Source organism: Rattus rattus, chromosome 4 (assembly GCF_011064425.1).
Source record: "Rattus rattus isolate New Zealand chromosome 4, Rrattus_CSIRO_v1, whole genome shotgun sequence".
Lineage (NCBI taxonomy): Eukaryota > Metazoa > Chordata > Mammalia > Rodentia > Muridae > Rattus > Rattus rattus.
Genome location: NC_046157.1, coordinates 110,307,349 through 110,329,473, shown reverse-complemented (window position 1 = coordinate 110,329,473; position 22,125 = coordinate 110,307,349). Strand labels below are relative to the sequence as shown.

Below are 22,125 nucleotides of genomic sequence, written 5' to 3'. Positions count from 1 at the left end.
AAAAGAGCTTGTACTAATGTCACAAAACACACTTGTCAGGGGTACTTACCTTCCCACCTCCACCATCATTACCCACAAGTCACACACCCTCCGCTATGACAACCAAGGTACAACGTGAGTGCCTCAGTATATGTGCAGTTGACATTCATAGCGGTGTGTGGCATCCATCGCTCTGCCCAGTGCACTGGAGCATGCAAAGCCTCTCCAGCATGTGAGAGAGCAACTCACCTTCATGAGATGCTGATTTATCCATTTTGTAAATGTTTTCTTTTGAACTTTGTCCCGCTCATCTGCAAAAAGGAAAAAAAAAAACATAAAATAAGGTTGGTATGACCATGCACAGGAAGCTCCAGGTCTTGTAGTTAAACAAAAATGGGTATTTCGGAGACTATCCTCCTGTACATCCAGTTTTACTAAATTCCTCAACTCTGAGCCTCTGTGAGGAAGCACTAGGCTGGTTCTCAGCCTCGTCTCTCCTCAGTGTTAGGCTTGCTGCCCAGCTGCTACGTCACGTACCACAGTACCGCCTCCAAACAGGTTGTCTCACATCAGATTAAACGGAGAGAAACCCAAAGCAACTCCACTAAAGCCAGGAACAAGACTTGGTTGTCAACTCTCTCCACATCTACTCATTAGAGTACTTGGGAGTTTTAGCTAGAGCAGTATGGCAACGGAAGAAATCGGGGGGACACACAGTGGGGAGGGAGGGGTCAGAGTGTGGTTATTTGCAGATGATATGTTATTATGTTATATTATTATGTTGATCCTACCAACCCATTAACATCTGTCTTCTGGTACGTTTTTCGGTTTCTTTCTTCAAAGACTTTAAGTTTTATCATACAAGTCTTTCGTTCGAGTGGTTAGATACTCTGAGATATTCTACATTTTGAGGCTATTGTGAAAGGTGCTGTTTCCTGGTTTCTTTATCAGTCTGTGTGTCATTTGTATATAAGAGGGCTACTGATTTTTTTTTTAAATTAATCTTGTATCCAGCTACTTTGCTGAAAGTATTTATAAGCTGTAGGGGTTTCCCAGTGAAATTTTTAGGGCGACTTCTTTCTATTGTTATATCATCTGTAAATAACTATCCTAACCAAAGCGATCGACAGAGTCAACGCAATCCCCATCAAAATTCCAACACAGTTCTTTGATAGAGTTTGAAGGGACAATTTTTAACTCCATATGGAAAAGCAAACACCTAGGATAGTTAAAACAATCCTGAATTAAAAAAATAACCCGCCGGATGTCTCACCATTCCTAATTTCAAGTTGTACCACAGAGCTATAGCAAATTAAAAAACAAACAAACAAAAAGTGCATGGTACTGGTATAAAAACAGACACATTGATCCATGGAATCAAATTGAAGAGCCAGACGTAAATCCACACACACAGACACCTGAGTTTTGATAGAGAAGCCAGAAATACACACTGCGAAAAGGATGATATCTTCCACAAATGGCACAGGTCAAACTGGATGTCTGCATGTAGAGGATCGCAAACAAACCCATACTTTACGCCCTACACAAACTCAAGTCCAAGTGGACCAAAGACCTCAGTATAAAAGTAGACACTGAACCGGACAGAAGAGAAAGGAGGGAATGACCTTGAACGCATTGGGACAGGGGACAGAAATCGACAGTGCAGGCGCTGAGGTCAACAATTAACAAACAGGGACTCACAGAATGGAAACCTCCTGAGAGAGGAAGGGGAGCCACTGAAGGCTGGGGGGCTGCTGAACCCCAGGGAACTCTGATTCACAGTGTGAGCGCAGGGCTGAAACTCGCTCTGTGACCTGTGACACACGCATTAGAAGATGTTGCCATCTTCTAATGATAACATGGCAAGGAGACCCTCCACTGGGAGTCCCTGCGGCAGGACCGCGACAACAACTCTAAGATCCTCGACAACAACTCTAAGATCCTCGTAAGAACCCTGCAGTGGGGAAAAACTTAAGCCTGGGAAAGCAGGGATTTTACCACCTCCCCTCCATGCCATTTTGAAGGGGAGTTATTTTAAAAGGGAGTGCACCAGATCACACCACCTAATTTTCCAATTACGAGTCTCATGGTGACGTTCCCTCATTTTAGTCAGGGATTCTTAACACTGGGATTTATACTTAGGCACTGTTGCTATGACAACCAAGGGACTGCCACCGCTCCCGTGCATTAGCCGGTTGTATACGCTGCCCAGTTACTATTCTGAATCAAGTTTTACAGCATTCCTCGATCAAAATTATCTTATTTACAATCAATTTTAAGTAAAAGCACACATTTACGGTCACCTCATGAAGCACAAAGTAGCTGGAAAAACACCGAGTGCAAGCAACAGAATTTAAGGGGGGAAAAAACTCATACGAAGAGCAGTTATTACCACGCCCGCTGTTCCAGGTCCCAGCAAATCAAAGTTAAATGGGCTGCTCAGTGCGGCACACAGAAAACCTCAGTGCTACACACAGACTTATCCTATGGAAAGTTCGCTCAGGCGAGCCAAAAAGTAGTCCGGATTCTAACCACATTCCTCCAGGCACCCCCCACAGTCACTCTCACCAGGCGAGTCAAAGCAGGTAGCACAACTTTCCTATCTAGGTTCCAGAATCTGCTCAGGGTGATGGGGTGACGTACTAACCCATACAGCACATCAGTCCCACCAGCTGTGCACTCCAGTCCTGGCCGCTTCTCACGAGCTGCCCCATCATTCTGAGGGAACCGCTGCAGAAGGGTCCTGGACTCTCCCTCGCGAAGTGTGATGTGTCAGCGTGCTGCTAACTTTCTCCACAGAAAGGAAAGTACTGACTAGACACTCCTACGGGCAGTGAAAACTAGTCCACACCCCCTTTTAAACAAACATTCGCAAGCCAGGGTACAAGGCAACAGCTACTGAAAACGAGACAAACTGTCCCTTTCTCTCAGGAAGGGAGCTGTCAGAAGTGTCTTTAAAGAGAATCCTCAACCTTCCTCCTCCCCCCCTTTAAATTTTTGAGAGGGGACAATGAGGCCACATAGACGATATCAGATTTCATAGCAGAAGCAACTGAATATTGTCCTCTAACACTGCAGGCAGGGGACCCTTACAGTAAAACCAACACCGGCTGACTTAACTCAATCGGTGCTACATACATGTGACCTGGAAACCCCACCTTTACACACTAGACACACTCTTCGGGGAGAAATATGACCACCAGAACACCACCAATGCTTCTGCATGTATCACTCCATAGGGGTGTTCACTTGAATTTCAAGGCAAGTCTCTGAGCTGGGTGATACGTAAACTTGAGAGTTTTACGAACCGGAGCCAATGAGCACCCACTGCACACCTACGGTTACAAGATGGAGGCCAACGGGCATCTTACAACAGAGGGGAAAGAAGGTAGGAGAAGAAAGGGGAGGGAGGGAAGGAAGGAAAGAGCAGGGTGGAGAGGGCTGGAGGGGGGGGGGCAGGCAAAACTGCCATAGTTCACAGCCTGAAGATCTTAAGTTTGATTCTAAGGTTTTTTTCTTTGTCAAACAACAGAAGCGCTAATCTTGTAAGTCAGGGGAAAACAAACAAACATGAAACTCTCAATTTTCAGAGCTTCACTTCTAGTAAATGAGAACATTTGTTCTACACAAATCAACACCATCATCAGCCTCCCACCCCCATACTTTTTATTTTTTATTGGGTATTTTTAAATTAACATTTCAAATGTTATCCCCTTTCCTGGTTTCCTGTCCATAAACCCCCCTATCCCATCCCCCTCCCCCTGCTTCTATGAGGGTGTTCCCCAACCCACCTATCCACCCCTTCCTGTCTCCCAACCCTGACATTCCCCTATACTAGGGGGTCCAGCCTTGACAGGACCAAGGGCTTCTCCTCCCACTCTTGCCCATGGGTCTGTTCGTGTGTACTCTTTGAATGGTGGTTTAGTCCCTGGATGCTCTGGTTGGTTGGTATTGTTGCTCTTATGGAGTTGCAAACTCCTTCAGCTCCTTCAATCCTTTCTCTAAGTCCTCCAATGGGGACCCCATTCTCAGTTCAATGGTTCGCTGCAAACATTCACCTCTGTATTTGTCAGGCTCTGGCAGAGCCTCTCAGGAAGCAGCTATATCAGGCTCCTATCAGCATGCACTTCTTGGCATCAGCAATATTGTCTGGGTTTGGTGACTGTATATGGGCTGGATCCCCAGGTGGGGCAGTCTCTGGATGGCCTTTCCTTCAGCCTCTGCTCCAAACTTTATCTCCATATTTCCTCCTGTGAGAATTTTTGTTCCCTCTTCTAAGAAAGGAAGCCCCCCATACTTTCTGAACCGTCAAATAGACTTTTCAAACAAGAGTTACACAAACGGAAACTCTAAAATAGCCATACACATTTCAACAATAGGGAAAAGCACATTTGGTCATGAAAAGACACCTCAACATTGCCAGACTAGAGTTGCCAAAAGAAAGAAACACACAAACACACAAAATCAAACGTTAGGCTGCCATAAAATTATGAGAATGGTAACAGCAAATGCAGATAAATGAATAGTCCTTACCTACTATGATGTAGGTAAGTAAATTACAGCATTTAAGAGGATAACTTGGCAGGGCATATCACATATTTAAATGGATATACTTTCTGAGTCAATAACTCCGCTTGCCAGTACTAGTAACAGAATACTTTCGGATGCCGTGTGATTAGTTCTTGAGGATGTTTACTGTGGCCAAATATCTGAAACAGTTTAAATGTTAATCAGTAGGAGGCCAGAGTAAATGAGTTATAGTTCGCTCAGTGGTGTGAAACTTTAGTTTTGAAAATCTGCACATATTGACATGAAAAAGTGACCCAGTGAAATATACATATATATATATGGATCTATAAAACACAGGTAAAGAATTTCATCAGAAGAAAGTGGACGGAGCAAGAGGAAGATGCTCGTTCTGCCTTCGCTCACATTTCGTTCTGAGTATCTGTAGACTCAGAGAATCTTTTACAAGAAAGATATTTACGCATCATCGCTGATAATACCCAAGGAAAGCCTACCATGCCGCTTTATTCATTGATGCATCGAACAGTCACACTCAGAACACGGAAGACATAGGGAAAGAACCAAGACCAGCCACAGTGCCCACGCAGGTTTACAGCAGAGCAGGACACCAAGTGTGCTGGGCTTCTGCCTATGATGGCTGAAAAGAGGAAAGGGGGGAGGGGGACCACACATGGGAGTAAGCAGCAGGAGTAGAACTGGTAACTAGGTCCCCAGAGAAAGGCTGCCCAAGCAGGGACACCCAACAGTAGAAGGGCCTCTGAAAAGAGAAACTGTAACTCAGAACATTCTCAGCATGGGGCACCCCTGCTTGGGGGTGCTCCTTGTTTGAAGTTTAGTTACTGCATACCAAAATTACAGCATGGTTTCGCTGGCTTTTGTGAGGAATTCAGAAACGGGGCACTGGAGAATGTGCTGGGTAGGCTCATGCTGGATGGAGGCTTAAACCTCTCTCTCCGAACGCTTTTGTGTTTGGTTTCTCCCTAATTGATGATCAGAACGCATGCTTGCCTGTCAGCACAGTTCTGGCTCCTGAGAACCGGAAGCCACCACAGAGGTTTAGGTTCTGCTCTGAAGAGGAATTAGCTGGTTAATTCCCCTGCTTACAATTGACTAAGAATTTAATACGCCCACCTTCTCCTACCTGCAGACTATAAACAAATGAACACAAAGAGAGTTCTAATTATTGTTACATTGTTTCGTTTAGCTAGCAGCACACCATTTCTATGCTAATCCAGTGATGTTAAGGGCAGAGGATATTTACAGATTCTTTATCTGTGCTAATATTAGCAACTAAAACAGTTGCGTCTAAAATTCAAATTAACCTAAGAGGGTAAAAACCCAGGAGCTCTGCACAACATGAGCACTAGTGCTCTCCCACACTATAGATGATCACACAAGTCTTCACTCAGCTCCGGGATGAGTACATCAATGTCTGGGAACCAAGAGCTCTCGCCTCCAGCGCAGCAGAAGCGCTGCACAGCGTATATTCCCTCGATTTCTCCGAGAACACTTTTCGTCTTTCTTGGTACTAAGCATGTCGGAAGAGCCAACAGAATTAAATCCTAATATACCTCAGTTAGCGGCCTCCCATTCGTCTAGCAAATTGTCATTTTTCATGAAGCACGTCGACCCGGAGTTCCTAATAAGTCAAACTGTGGCCCCCTGTCCCCCGGTTGCGACAAACTTCTCAAGGCAATGGGGATTATAGCCATGAGTCATATGTATAGAGCTTTTTGTTTCAGTAAAAACAGAGTCAGCCACACATTGAGTCAGCAGCAAGGATACAAGGGTGGGAACACCAAAGACAACTATCTGAACCACTGGAAAAACTGATGGGTCTGGGCTTGCTCCCTAACGATGCCTCCCACCCAACATTTCTTATTTAAATGCAGCCTGCAGCGGGTAGACAACTGCCTTACTTACAGGATCACAGGCGTGCCTTCTTGCCACAGAATCCACACTCCAGCTCACCCAACCCCCAGAAAAGCTCTGCCCCACCATTAACTCCGGTTGCTGAACCCACCCAGGAGCACTGAGGAGAAAGGCAGAGGTGCACAGAGTAGTAAGATAGTGTCAGGTGCCACAGGACCTCTTCCCAGGGCTCACTTCCTCTTATGTCCGGCCAGGGACTCAGTCTCCTAATCAAAGCACACCAACCTGAAAACAGAGCTCTGAGGAGTCAGGAGACTTCCCTCTACAGCCACCCTCTAGAGGGTGTGACCTCAGGTCTGCTGTCTGCACGGCAATGTTCTAGAGCAGGCTTGACTTGTCTGTTTGCAATTCTTGAAAAGTAGAGGCAGTTTTTAAAGACATAGGCATCCCTGCTCCAATACCTTTCCCGGCATTTCAAAACACCTTAGGTACTTGTATCAGAGGAGTGGTCTCAGACTCAAATTCTGTGACCACCCTGCTTATCTCTGCGAGCATGGACACATCACCACCTAGTCCCTAAAGATTACTGATAAATGAGTTGTCCAATGAAAATAAGAGTTAGGAGAGCCAAGAAGACAGACTGGTCACGTGTATAAGGAAAGTCACATTTGGGGAAGTTTTGTTAGGAAATTCGCTGTTTATAATGCCCATGTGTTCACCAGTCATAGTACTTACCATCCACTCAGCACTTAGACATGTTTTAGAGAGAGGGAAACTGAGGCACTGAAAAGTTACTTTATTTGCTCAAGGTTAGAAAACTGATAAGCCACAGGATTCGAAACAAGGAAAGTAGCCTGAGAACCTACCTGATCTCTTGATCCCCAAACTAGCAACTCAGGGGCAAAGGCTAAAGATAATCAAAGTTCAGGGTAGGATGCACGTAAGAAAATGCTCAGATGGACATTAAATATCATACTTCATGATCACATTCAATATGCACCCACTATCATTAGCTACTAGTAAACATGCAAAATAATCGAAATAAAGGAAAGCAGGAAGATGCTCAAGCCATTTACAGCACAGTCACAAAGACAAATGAATGTTTTAGAAATTACACAAGAATTGCTTTTGTTTTGTTGTTTCCTGAACTAATCTGAAATATCTTTTACTGTCCTCTGCTGATGTTACCCTGAGAATCTTGGGGCCCAGGCAATTTCAGTTTGAGTGCTGGGGCCTCAGGAATGGCTGTGAATCCCCTTCCAGGCCAGCAGGGGCTCAAGTCTCAAACGCAGGGCTAAAGCATTTTCTGAGAGGCAACAAAGGAGCCACAAAGCGGCCCCATAACCTTAGTTAAAGTGGGTGTGCAACAGTCTCTACTGAAATTAAACTTGCAAAATAAACAATTTTTTAAGTAAAGCAGTGATTAAAAGTTCCTCTTAAGGGAGAGGTGGGACTTGGGGACCTGATTTAATTAGCACGAGTCTCTTCCAAAGAAAAATGGAGTGTGAACTTACACATTAAGATTCAGGCAATGTCTGACACCTACACAAAGCTTCCAACCCGTAAAAGCTCAGTCTGTATTTTCATATAAGAACCTGTAAGTTAAAAATGGCTCAGACTGCAAATTGTACGAAGTTTGGGTTTATATCCACATAAGGATTAAACAGGTTTGTGAATGTATGGGTTTAGATGTTTGTGTTGGTGTGAGCATGTATGTACACACACACGTGTGTGTGTGTGTGTGTGTGTGTGTACGCGTGTGGGTGTGTATGTGTGTGAGCGTGTGCGTGTGTGGGTGTGTAAGCCACAGGTCAATGCTAGTTATTTTTCTTTGGTTTTTTTTCCCAACTTATTTTTCTAATACAGGATCTCTCTCTGAATGAGGAACTTATCAATTGTGCTATCATGGGTCTTCCTGCCTTTACCTCTCCAGCCCTAGAGTTGCACACACGTGCTTACCTTAGCCAGGTTTTTTTCCTTTATAATATGGGTGTGGAGGGGCTACTGTACTGACGGAACCATGTCTCCAACCCCCACCATCTGTCTTTCAAACAGGCCAATCTTCTTAAGAAGGCTGCACCCCACTGATCCAGCAGACATTCTAAGAACTAAGTGCTAAGCACTGGCTGTCTAGAGAATAAATCACACGTCTTGCTCAGTCCAATAGGAGGGAGGGGAAGCCATAATTTGCTGACTGTGTAGCACGTGTACAGAAGGTTTGAGAAGAAATAATGAATGCCTCAGAGACAGCTTAGCATATGGCCGTATCCCCCCCATACAATCTGATGGAGTTGAGTACATTCATCTAACCTAGGTAATGCCATCATCAGAACCACCTTCAGCTACCTCAGAGTACTCTACCGATCACATGAAGACAAGCAGAGAGGGACTGCAACCCCATAGGAAGAACAACAGTATCAACTAACCGGACCACCAACCAAAGGGGACACATGGAGGGACCCACGGCTCCAGTCACATGTGCAGCAGAAGATGGCATTGTTGGGCATCAGTGGGAGGGGAGGCCCTTGGTCCTGTGAAAGATTAATGCCCTGGAGTAGAGGGATGTTAGAGCAGTGAGGTGGGAATGGGTGGGTGGGTAGAGGAGCATCCTTATAGAGGCAGAGGGGAGGGGGAAGACGGGTTATGGGGTAAGAGGTTGTGGAGCGATAACTGGGAAGGGGGATATCATTTGAAATGTAAATGAATATCATAACTGCTCCTAATAGAGAAAAAGCATGTCCTGACTCACTCGGTCGCTGCTGAGGAAGCGGCTCACTCCAACAAGGGACCCTGCTTGCCCTAGCACTGGGACTGAGACAGAAACTATGCATTCAGTGGTGACTGGCACCACTCCCCGATCTGTGCCCGAAACACTGACGAATAAAATGACGCTCTTAAAAAATAAAGGTATCCAACGGAAGAAACATGCAGCCTATCCGTAAACACTAACCATTTAAAACATGTGTCAAAACACGCTGACCCCATGGGCATTGAAGGTTTCTATCCAACCCAGTTACAATTTCCTGCACAGCCTTGTTTCTGTAGATGGGGTCGGTAAAACGGACTCTTCTAAAACTCTCCCTAACTTATTTTGTATGGCACCTACCAAAAGTAATTGATCTGAATACAGACCATGTCCACTCACTATTACTGCTTTTTCTCAAATGAAAATCTATAAATTATATATACATATATATATATATATGAAATCTGAGATGGCTACAATACTAAAATATACAGCCCCCAAAGGTCCAAAAGCTATGAACACCTCTATAAAAAGAGCATCTGCTAGATTTGAATTCAGAAAAACTCAAGTTTAAAAGATCCAATGAGCCATGGATATGTGCGGGTGAGCAAAGAAATGATGTCATGGTTCTAAGATAAATTTTCCAAATATAGGGATTCTGTCTAAAACTAGCTATGGATAAAGCATTTAAATGAAAACTTAAGATCTTTACTTCCTAAGCCTTGAATAATTATGGCTCTATCTGCGAGTTACTCAGAGGACGAGTACTTTCCAGAACCGGAAAAAGCTAAGACAGAAAGACTGAGGTAAAATAAAACGGTTGAGCCGCCCTTTCTATTTTGTTAGGTCACAGAGGCCACAATGCCTCTTCACATCTAACAGGGGAATAAAGCAAAGCATGGGACAGAGGCCGAGGGAGGGATATTTAAAGGCGTGAGGAAAGGCCGCGTTCAACTAAGAGGGGACAGTGACGCCACACATAAACGGGGGGGGTGAGCACGGCAGGAGGTGGGAAGTTAGCACCGGCAAATTATAGGACATCCCAGAACCACCCAATGCTCGGATCCCGTGATCTTTTGATCTTCAAAGAGGAGGAGAACTGGGTACTTGTAACTGAGAACGATTCATCCATCACCTGGTAGGCAGTGAGCTTGAACACAGGTCTGCAGATCGCCTGGTCCTTCTCTTGCTAAATTCCACCAGAGAAGCGGACTGCACAGATTAACGCTAAAAGGGTAAATACTCTGGCTGACCTTCAAGCTCACGCAACGATATTCCGAACTGGGTTCACACACTGCCTTTTCCGTTGAGTGTAACTATGTATCCACACGAAAAGGAAACCATGGAAATGTCACCATGGAAGATGGTAGTCGTTATTTATGGCTCCAAAACGGAATCACTTGGCAAGACTGCACAACTCTGCTGTAAGAGAATTTCCCAAAATGCTTCACTGCTGCCTCCCACACTGTCCTATTAAGGAGGCCCCATGAGCCCCTCATCCAGGTCTGAAAACACGTCCTTTCCTGCTCTGACAGAAGAGCCATCGTGCTCAAAGAGAAGAAGCAAACGACCCGGAAAAAGAAGAAGAAGTTCTAGGCACTGTCCCTGAAAGGACAGACTGAGGCATGCTGAGTTAAAGGCAGAGGAGGGCACCTAACTCTGTTTCCTACTTGGTGCCCTGGGAAAACAGCCAGATACTCAGTCCTGCCTGCTAGAGACTAAACACGGAGCTCCCGATGAGTCTGGCTGAGGCATCTGACAGATGTGTCATCACCACAGGAAAAGAGTTCCAGAGCGAGCAGTTGCCCCCGAGCAGGTGGCCTCCCAGCAGAGCTAAGGTAAAGTGACTCGCAGGATAGGTCTGCGATGGTTAATTTTCTTATGGCTGTGACTGCACTCTGGACAGGAGGCAACCCAAGAGCCCCTCATGCTGGCCACCCACTTCAGTTGTAGTCCATCATAATGGGTAAGGCATGGCGGCAGGAGGGTTCCTCCCTGTGGAGTTGGGAACGTGAGGTAGCTCCTGCTCTCACAGACAGGACAGGAAGTAGCATTGAAGGACAACCTCAACAACCTTCTTTCTCAAGGCAAGCCTGATCCCCAAAGCTTCCACTATCTTGCAAACATGGTCAGCAAATGGAGACGGAGTATTCAGATTCTCAGGCAGGGAAAACCTAATACCCAACCCATACCTGTTCCAAGCTCGCTGTGCACTGTCCTGAAGATGAGTGAACCACATGGAACCAGGATCCAGGCAGGAGTGAGGTAAAAGCCACCCAAGGCTGCTACTGAAAGGCAAGGTGCAACAAAAACCATGGGAGGCAGAAATACCACGGAAGTCACACTCCTACCCCAGATACCTGGAGAAAGAGGAGGCCGCCAAGAGGAACCACGCATTTCCAGCCAAGAGTCCCAGAACCATAAAGACATCAGTCCATATCATACTCTCCTTTTCAAAGATTCGACTTCAGTACATTTTCTCTACTCATCAGAGGTTGGAACTTCTCTAGAAAAGCCAAAGGAAACATTACTGTACGTTTCAAAGTCTGTCAATTAAGTCTTTCAGTAAACAGAAGAAAACCTGGTCACCGCCTAGAGTCACCGCCTTTTATCAAGACGCCAAAGCTCTACAGTAATGGAATCTACAGCGTGGCTCACATCATGCAGGACAGCAGACTCCGGTTCTTCCAGGAAGGCGAAGGTCCCAACGACGATGTGGAGATACATAGCCTCCCCGGTCCGAGCATAGAAGAGGTATGATGTCACTAGCCCTCTATTCTACTGGGAACAGTGATGTAAGCTACTATGGTTTGCATATGCTTGGCCCAGGGAGTGGCACTATTTTAAGGTGTGGCCTTGTTGAAGTAGGTGTGTCACTGTCAGTGTGGGCTTTAATACCCTAATCCTAGCTGCCTGGAAGCCAGTCTTCTGCTCCAAGCCTTCAGATGAAGATGTAGACCTCTCAACCCCTTCTGAACCATGCCTGCCTGGATGCTGCCATATTCCTGTCTTGATGATAATGGACTAAACCTCTGAACCTGTAAGCCAGCCCCAATTAAATGTTGTCCATTATAAGACTTGCTGTGGTCATGGTGTCTGTTCAGAGCAGTAAAACCCTAAGACAAAAGTGCTCAATCCGACTCAAGGGCTCGGCACAGCAAAGACAACACATACATCTAGAAAGCACCCAGTCTCAGTGTGAGCATTGTGCCAGCCATGTATGTGGTCACAGTGTGGGCTATGAGCCAGCCTGCCCGCCTCATCTGTGGTCGGCTATATGAATGGAACCTGAAATGATCTTTTTAACCTACTCTTATTGTGGATCTCTGTTGGGAATTATATCTATATTTTATCTATATAACTCCAACATACAAATCTACAAAAACAGATCATCAAACAAAAACAGCAAAAAATATTTATCCCAAGAAATTAATCCTATAATAAGAATGACCCCGTGGTCACAGTTTATTTTATGTTATAAGCCACTGGCATATTTCCTCCACTCAAAATTATTAATGGATATCAGGAATGCCTAATGTAATATAATCACTTTGCTACTCAGATGCATGCTGCAGATTTCCCCTCAGGGCTCGGTGCACCTAAGGGATTTCTGACTGGAAATAATAGATAAGCTGACATGTCACAAAAAAACTGTAGTACAAAAAAACAGTGTTCTAGATGTGATCTGTAAATCTAAGTGACTATGCCCTGTGACGCCATGTCACAATCCCTTCCCCCACACAAAGCTGTCATCACTGACTTTCAACTCAGCGAAGCGAAGGATCCAACGTGTTCACGGCATAGCTCACGACCCCCGAACACTGGACACGGCATCATCCCTTTCTCTTCCTAACTACTGCACCTCCTCACCCCCTCTCCCAACAAAACACGAAATATCCTCAGTTTCTCCCCGCCCACTGCAAAACGGTAGAAATTAAAGTTTGACAGCACACGAAGTTAACGGAAAATCATATTCAATACCTCCGAATACATTCAAAACCTGAAAATCTATTCCGTGTACGAGGCAGGGAAAATAAAGGCTTTGCAAACAGAGGAAGTCAAAATTCAAGCTCTAGAACTAACCAGCCGCATAAGCCAAGAAATAGTAGTACCCTTCCTCAACCTGAGTTCACGGTGGATCCAAGAGCCAAGAAACACAGGATTAAATACAACACCTGGCCCCGAGCAAAGCGGCATATTGCTTCCTGTCTCATCTCCCTGCAGACCTCCCCAAACATCACAGACTCCCCAATCTCACCCCCTAAAGGCTCTACAAGACCATGCTGGAACTGTAACAAAGTGATTACAGGGACCGTTTGCTTAGAAGGCAGAAGCATGAGTCTGCTGTTATTAGGGCACTCCATGAGCACTTGAGGGCACAGACAGCATCCTCCAGAGAAAGAGCACTCTCTTCTCATCTTCCAAATCACAGTCAGGGCGTGGTACTGCACCATGCAGGCTGATCTGCAGGCTGTGCTTTCTACTGGAGCAAAGCAACTGTCAGATCACTGTAAAGATCACTGGAGGTATGGTGCACAGCTCTGTGTCATCTAAACTGATCTGTAAAGACCACTGTAGGGAAGGGGCATGACCCTGTACCTCTAAACAGATCTGTAAAGTTATCAAGGTATCACTGACCGACTCACTGACTCCTCCAGTAACAGCATGGAAGACTATTACAACCCAATCTCTCTTGATGAGAAGCTACAGCACAAACACTTAGCAAAATTAGCCAGGCATGGTGGCACGTGCCTGTGACCCCAGCCATCCTGACACTGAGAGGAGCCCTGTCAGAGGTCAGAACTACAGTGTGAAATCCTGTCTCGAAACCAAACTGAACAACCAACCAAAAACCCACAACTGTTGAGTTACTAAAACACGTCCACAAATCGGTAAGTCAACCTTCAAAGAGGAGTTCAGTCTAACCCCCAGGAGTGTGGGCACTATAACAACAGAACATAGCTGAGGTGACACCGAGATGTCACCAAAGCAGCGTGGGGAGCATCCTTTTAGGGGGGTCAGGAATTTTGACTGTGGGGAGACGGAACCTGAAGAGACCACCTCCAGTGGTTAGACAGGGTCCCCAGCGAAGGATGGGGTGACCAAGGCTACACCTCCTAAAGGCTCCATAACCTTCCCCCTGCTTGCTCTGGGTGGTCACTCATTCTGGAAGGGCCAGCCACAGTGTCGTGAAAACTCTTCCAACAGTGTTTGCGGAAGCTCAAAGGAAAGGATCTCGGGAGTCCCTGCTCCTGGTCAATTCTAGAGTCACACTGAGTCACACTGGAAGCAGATTCCCCCCAACCACAGTCACTCTGCAGGCCCTGGGGACACCTTAATGTCGATCTCATTCAACCTGCTCCCAAACTCCTGGCTCACGGGGAAAGTGATACATACAAACGCATACGACAGACGGACAGATGACGGATGATGGACAGAAGATAGACAGGTTAGTAGATACTGTAGTGCTGTGATTTTACGAAAATACTCCAACCTTCAAGACACTGACATTTTGGGAGACCTCACAGCAAAGTTAATAATAGGCTCTGAGATCGCTAAGGCTTACCTTGCTGTCCTAATGTATACTTTCAAGTTTAACCCGCCTTTAAGAGAACACAGAAGCCAACCTCACTTGCCATACAATCGGCTTCTATAATCTAAGCTAATACCAGGTTAATGAAAAATCTTCTGCATTCCTGACCTGGGTTAACGCACGTGTGTATGTGTGTTGTACTCGTCGGCTGAAAGCAGTCAGCAGCTTGGGAGCGACCTTACACAACAAAGATTTGCCATAAATGTTGAAAGCAACACACAGATACGCTTGATGGCTATGTTCCCCTGTGTTGCTTTTCTGGTGCTTCAGGTCAGCTGAGCTCAAAAAAAAAAAAAAAAAAAAAAAAAAAGTCTTTCCTTGTAAAAACTCTGTTACGGATTTCTGTAAAGAATTCCTCACTCCCTTCCCATGCCGTGCTTTCTGGGCTATTCAATACAAACAGAGCACAGTCTTTTGTTGGAGACAGACAGAGACAGACATCAGACAGTATAGAGTCAGGCACAGGCGCACACAACACACGGATGACAGACAGTCCAGTAAACACAAGCTGCAGACAGACAAAGATGCAGAGGAGACGAATGGATTCTCGCTCCTTAATGCATTTATCGATGCAAGCTAATGGAGTTTACTGTCGACAAAAAAGAAGCGGGGCAGAGTGGCTCATGCGTGCCATCCCCAACATGAGAAGCCGGGTGTGAGAAGCCATAGTAGGGGGTTTCTCAGTTCTGATGAATATTAAAACCAGCTGCCTGACTTCTGAAATCCCAGAAGTTCCTTTTGACAACTAAGACCAAGGGTTAATCAGTCGTCAGGAGCTGACACTCAGGTCATAATCGTACATCACGATTGCTTTTTAATGATCACATACAGAAGCTGAGTTGTCAGTCTGTCCAGCCTTTGCTTTTGTCCAACTCCTCTTATGACACCTGCTTGCCTTATGGAGCCCAGAGAACAACACAGCAAAGGTGAGTTTCATGGGCAGCTCTCCCAGATCCCAGATCCCAGCAGGTGCTGGTCCCAAGCCCCTGAACACAGTCTGTGGGGGCTGCGGGCCTGGATACTGTATGTGTTTCTGCCGCTCACTTGACTATAACCTTTAAAGCTAAAAGTCCTTCCTTCGTCCCTTCTTCTACACCCCTCAATATTTTGTTTCATTCCTAGTTGCTGTGTGATTACCCAAGGCCTTTCCCCTTACATTGCTCTCATTATATACTTTCTAAGGTTAGGAATTTTTAAATGTGAGACTTCTCTGTCCTTTGATTCTACTGAATTCATTCAATAAAGCAAGGAGCACATATTTTAACAGTTACTGTTTATGGAACCATGAACCACACAGTGACAGGCCTGGAAGATGGAGGTTAGTGGTATTTACCTCGGGGACTTGCTGTTCATAGTCAGGTAACGTACTCCAAATTCCATTACATAATATAAAACACATATACATAAATAAATGCAGGCTCCATATTGTGTGGAAAATACAATAACTGACATATCTAAGTGCTTCTGTCTACCTTGATCCATCCCAACATTTCCGAGGTATTTTTTTTTCTTTCATGAATCAAATCAAGGCGGGGTGGGAGAACAGGGAAGGGGCAAGAGGAAGGATATCTGACTGAATGGCAGAGGGGAAAGGCTCAGCGTTTCTGTGAACAAACGACCATTTACGTCAAGGAACGGTGGGTCCAGCCTCACAAGTACCTCACCCATCACCTACACTGTCAACAGCTGAATGATGTGCTTAAGATACAGTGCGTGGTTACCTAAGGCTCAGAAAGACTTTCGTTAGCCAGCTTGGAAGAGTTCCCGCTAATAAAACTGAACACTACAAACATTAATACACAACTCAGCATAGCAGCAATTATAGCCCAGTAATTACTACAGAATAAGAATAATTAAGTTTCCCATGGGAGAGGACCTACAGCTACATATTCCTGAGCACCCCTCTTTCATAGGCAAAAGCTTCTGTAGACAGACAGAAAACACACCACACACACACACACACACACACACACACACACACACACACACAACCTAAGGAAGAGGTAGTCTGCTTAGGCTGTCTGCTTATTGGAAGATAAGACATTGTTTATCGGAAGAGAAGACTGCTTATTGGAAGATAAGATAGGCCTTCCACCTCCAAAGGCCTCAGTCAACTTCACTACCCAGTGTTCTTATGCTCCCAAGTGGTTGAACAGAAAACTGCAAGTCACCACAAGCCTTACCAGAGCACCTCCTCCAAGAGGTCCCCTGGACAAACCTTCAACACAAATACCCTTTGTTTGTTGCCTGCCTGGTGCCCTTTGGTTCCGTTAACTACTTTCAATATTCTGGTAATTCTAGTCCCCATCACACACTATTGGACTTCCTGTATGTGCATTATATTGGCAAATTGTTATGTGCTGTTTAAGCTTGTTAAAAGTGAACCCTGAGAGTGAGGAGTCCCTCAAGTTCTCCTCCCAAAATCCGTTATTAGGAACCTGATAGAGCTCCCCTAAGTCTGTAACTAGAAACAAAAACAGCTAAGGGTGTTAAAAGCCTAGAGCCTTAAAAAGTTACAATGTAACCATTCCCAGCAGAGGTTACTACTGTTTATCCCATAACAAAGTAACACCCACAGTCAGAACAGGAAGGGGGAAGTTCGTCTGCAGAGTCTCTACAGTAGGCACTCTGGCAGACGGCAACTTCCCCAGTGAGTTCACTGAAGGCTGACTCAAAGTGCCCAGGCTGATGTTATCTCTCTGCTGCTATTTGCTCTTACTGGGACACTCACTGGAAGGGACGCCCTGAGCTCAGCCTGGAGCTCCGATGACCGCCCCAGGGAGGCTTCCCAGGGGAATCTCTTGCTAGATGTTTTGAGTGCATGATTTGGCAGTGTTCTGCTGTCGGCTACTCCTGATTATTCTTTTACTTACTTAAACATGCATTCAAAACCATGACTATTGCACATCATTCTCCAGACTAAGCAAAACAACTTCCTCTGTTCCCATGGCAACAGCACCCTGAACTCCCAGGCTGCTGGGTCAGTTCTCTGCTCTGGAGCCCAGCAAATAGACTACACTCAGAACAATTGAACAGCAATGGCCCTGTTTCATTTATCTTTGCTTGCATTCCCAGTGATGACGGAGCTACCCAGCAGAGAGAACATGCAGAGGTTGCTGGGGAAATGGCAGATGAGAAGAAAAGAAACATCATTAGGGAGAAGGCCTGAAAAGAAAAAAAACCCCACTAAATTCATAACCAGAACACCGGTACACAACTGTCTGTACCTAAGTAACTGTATCAGCAGAGGACTTCAGAAGGTTCACTTCCTACTGTAATAGAAAGGATTTGTACTTGTAAACATTTAACTGTTCATAGGACTGTCTATCTTGCTTGTAAAGGGCCCTGTTCTGATTAGACTTAAGAGAATGCCTCCATAAGACTGGGCTAGCTTGTAGAGCCTTTTCTTAATTGGTGATTGATGGGGGAGAGCCCAGCCCATTGTGGGTGCTGCCATCCCTGGGCTGGTGGTCCTGGGTTCTGTAAGAAAGCAGGATAAGCAAGCCACGGTGAGCATGCCAGTAAGTAACATCCCTCATGGTGTCGGCATCAGCTCTTGCCTCCAGGTTCCTGTCCTGTTTGAGTTCCTGTTCTAACTTCCCTCAGGGATAGACTACTATGTGGAAGTGTATGCCGAATAAACCCCGGACTCTGCAGTTTCTTCTTGGTCACAGTGTCTCCTCACAGCAATCGAAACTCTGAGACAGGCCCTATAGAAAATGCTGTCTTTGATGGGGATTTTCAACCTGAATCTCCTGCACCCCACCCCTTTCTCTTTGGCACTTTCCTCCATGATTCCTTCTATTACCGGGGATCGCTGGATTCAAAACACTCCTCTCCCTCCTCTCCCTCCTGTGTAGCCTGACTGCAGACTTGTGCCACCATACCCAGCTCCCACTGATTCCATACTTCAGAGTAGGTTAGAGCTCCGATACATGTGGGCTTTAAAATGTCCTAACTAGATCTTGTCAATGCTTTCTTCAAACCACACTGGAGAAGATACAAAAGCCAATGCAGCAGGAAGCTAAGTCTGGACCCCACCTTCAAACAGAAAGACAGGACTCTGAAACAGGAACCACAAATCATCACACAGGTGTAAGCATGTGCAACCTTGGCCCATAAGCCACACACATCCCAGGATAGCTACAGAAGTGCACATGAGATAGATATTTAAACTCTGGATAACCCTGTGAGAGGAAAAAACCAAAGCCCAGGCTGGATGTACAAACAAGGTCAGTCTGAATCCTGAGGCCAATGTAATAAAAGCCATGCAGAAGCCAGGCTGTCTCCTACCTAGCATGTATCCCAAGCCTTCTAAAGTTTGTCTTTCATCAGACATGGAAGGACTTTCTATGTTGCTGTTATAGTCCAGACTCTGTGGGAAAGCTCCAATTCCCATAACCTATTACTACAAACATACATTTTTAAAACCTGGTAAGAAGCCAAGCTATGGTGGCGCACACCTTTAATCCCAGCACTCAGGAAGCAGAGGCAGGTGGAGCTCTGAGTTTAAGGCCAACCTGGTCTACAGAGTGAGTTCCAAGACACCCAGGGCTATGAAGAGAAACCCTGTCTCTTGTCACTGTTAATAGTTTCGAGGGATTATCAAAGAAAGAAAGTCACTTCAAGAAAGAATCAGGCTCAGAGGCAGCAGGGAGGTCCAGCCTCGGTGAACCAAACCTCAAACAGTTGTCCAGAAGCGTACTTATTATTACCTAAAAGGTTTTGGGTAAAAGAAGTTCCTCATAGCAAAGCCCTTGATCTAATCTATATGGCTCCTGAAGGAAGACGTCAGGCCCCTGCAACTTAGTCCTTACTGTGCACTGTCTGCAGCACTCAGTAATGCTACACATTCCAGGTGTGCTGGGACAGTCACGTGACCAAAGTCACGCAAAGGCTGTGAAACTCCTTCAGAAAAACAACTCCACAGATGACGGAAAACAATCCCGGTTCTCTACAATGATTTCAAGGACTTTTAGTGTTTACCCTAGATACAATGTTTCTACTAAAAAGTCCACTACAGTCTTGAAACAGAAAAAAACAAAGAACAAGAACAGAAGGTAAGGGCAGGTGCTGGTGGTGTAGCTCGATGGTAACATGCTTACCTAGCTTGTGTGAGACAGTGAATTCACTCACCGTCACTACAAACATCAATCACTACTGTTTTGTCTTGTTTCTCCTGGTTTGACTTGATTGGTCTTTAAGCTGTCCGCCAATAAGAGAGTAAGGAAATCTATTAATACCACATACAAAGCTTCAGCTTGCCAATAAATAATCTTTTTCAAAGCATTACCTTGGCTTGGATTAAATTCTGACACCGTCTAATAAGGTCTTAGGTTTAAAGATTGAGAAACATGTAAAACATTAGTACCCAGCATCCTTTGGTACAACTCATCCTTTAACAACTGCCAACACTTTCACAGAACTATCTTTTCATTCATTTTGGTGGTTGGGCTAGGTAGTGGCTGAGACAAGGTCTCATTATACAGCCCAGATTTAGCCCCAATTCACAGTAAACCACACCTCACTCCCCATCCCCCACCCCTGCCTCAGTTTCTCCAGTGCAAGTATAAAAGACTTCCAGCTACTGGGTCCTCTGGAAAAGACAAGACCACAGAGGAAGCAGCTAAGTCCAGTCAAGTGTTGGGCAAGGGGAAGACTGAAGAACAAGTCAGTCCCTTTCTCTAGAAAAACCTCGGGGTATGAGTCAAATTCTTCTTACTTATTCTGTGATGGGGGAAGGGAGAAGGACATCTATCAAAATCTGAAAAACAGTATAATACCTTAATATAAACTATGGATTCCCATAGTAATAATGTCCAACCAGAGCTTCCAGGGACTAAACCACTACCTAGATACTATATATGGACTGACCCTGGGCTCCAACTCCATATGTAGCAGAGGATGGCCTTGTTGGGCACCAATGGAAGGAGAAGACCTTGGTCCTGCCAAGGCTGGAACCCCAGTGTAGGGGAATGTCGGGGCGGGGAGAGTAAGGAGGGAATGGATGGGGAAGGGAATAACCTTATAAAAGGGGAGGGAGGGAATTAGGGGACTTATGGACAGGAAACCGGGAAAGGAAGACAAGAATATTTTAACTTGCTACCCAGTTGTGCTACGAACTGAAAAGTGCATAGAAAGCACGCTAATTACAAAACCATGTCCTGCCGTCAGAGAGCATCTACTCCTACCACTATGCACAGCGAATGAGATTTTTAGTTAAAGCCATTATTTAGCAGAAAAGCTTATGCTTAATTTCCTAACCATTACAGGACCAACTACCTCAAAATGAAGTAAACCTAACACAAATGGTACCAACAAGAGACAGAGTAGAGGGCTGGAGAGATGGCTCAGAGGTTAAGAGCACTGACTGTTCTTCCAGAGGTCCTGAGTTCAATTCCCAGCAACCACATGGTGACTCACAACCATCTGTAATAAGATCTGATGCCCTCTTCTGCTGTGTCTGAAGACAGCAACAGAATAAATAAATAAATCTTTTAAAGAGAGAGAGAGAGAGAGAGAGAGAGAGAGAGAGAGAGAGAGAGAGGAGAAAAGCCACCAGAAGAACACAGAAACTCTGGCTGGTAAGTTTCAGGCCCGTGTTCCTGCTAACTTCCCTCAGTCAAGCCCTAGCCCATGTGCTCACTTCGTGTGAATTGGCGCTTACAACACCTGCAGCGTGATGACCTCTCGGTTGCCCGCTCTGCACATTCCGAGCCTTAAGTACATTAGGGACTTACTGGTATGACAGCCTGGAGGCCATCAACCTGAAAAACAATTGAAGTATAAAATAGCTAAATCATAAAATGTCTCACAAAAACAAGGGCACAGCCAGGACTCTCTAACGTCTGGATTTTTGTGATGTACCTGATGTCATTTTGTTTTGTTTCTGAGATTTATTTTTCTCATTTTTACTTGTGTGTTATCTGTGTGTGTCTGTGTGAAGGTATGTCACACATGCGCATGCCTGCACAGGCCAAAGAGGGTGTCATGCCTCCCTGGAGACGGATTTACAGGCAGCTGGGAACCTCCTGGTAAGGGCGCTAGGAACCAAACTCAGTCCTAAAGGAGCAGTGCTCCTTGCCACTGAGTCGCCCGCAGCTCTGACGTAACATTAGTGCGATACTTCATCTTCAAGGTGTCAAGGGCAGCGGGTCAACAAGTACAACAGAATAGCTGTCCTAGACAGCTTCAAATGTCAAATGACACAGCGTAGAGTCATCTGGGATCACACAGGCATGTGGAAGTGTCTGTGGTTGTGTCTTGACTGTGAATTATAAGGGGCCCAGTCCAGCATGGATGGCACACGGTCCCTGGGCAGCTGCTCCTGCACCGTGTGACAAAGCCAATGGTGTATGGTCCCAAGAGAGCAGTGTGCAGTGCAATGTGCGCAGTGAGCTGTGTTCCT

The 22,125-nt window shown here is 45.5% G+C and overlaps 1 protein-coding gene across 5 annotated transcripts in view; it reads right to left on the bottom strand.

The window, feature by feature from the left end:
- Positions 1–22,125, bottom strand: part of Dst (dystonin) — a 396,852-nt gene that overhangs the window by 229,358 nt on the left and 145,369 nt on the right. For all 5 annotated transcript variants that reach the window (XM_032900894.1, XM_032900896.1, XM_032900895.1 and 2 more), the window contains one exon: positions 229–290. In XM_032900894.1, the coding sequence (XP_032756785.1) occupies positions 229–290 (62 nt within the window). The remainder of the gene's footprint in view (positions 1–228; positions 291–22,125) is intronic.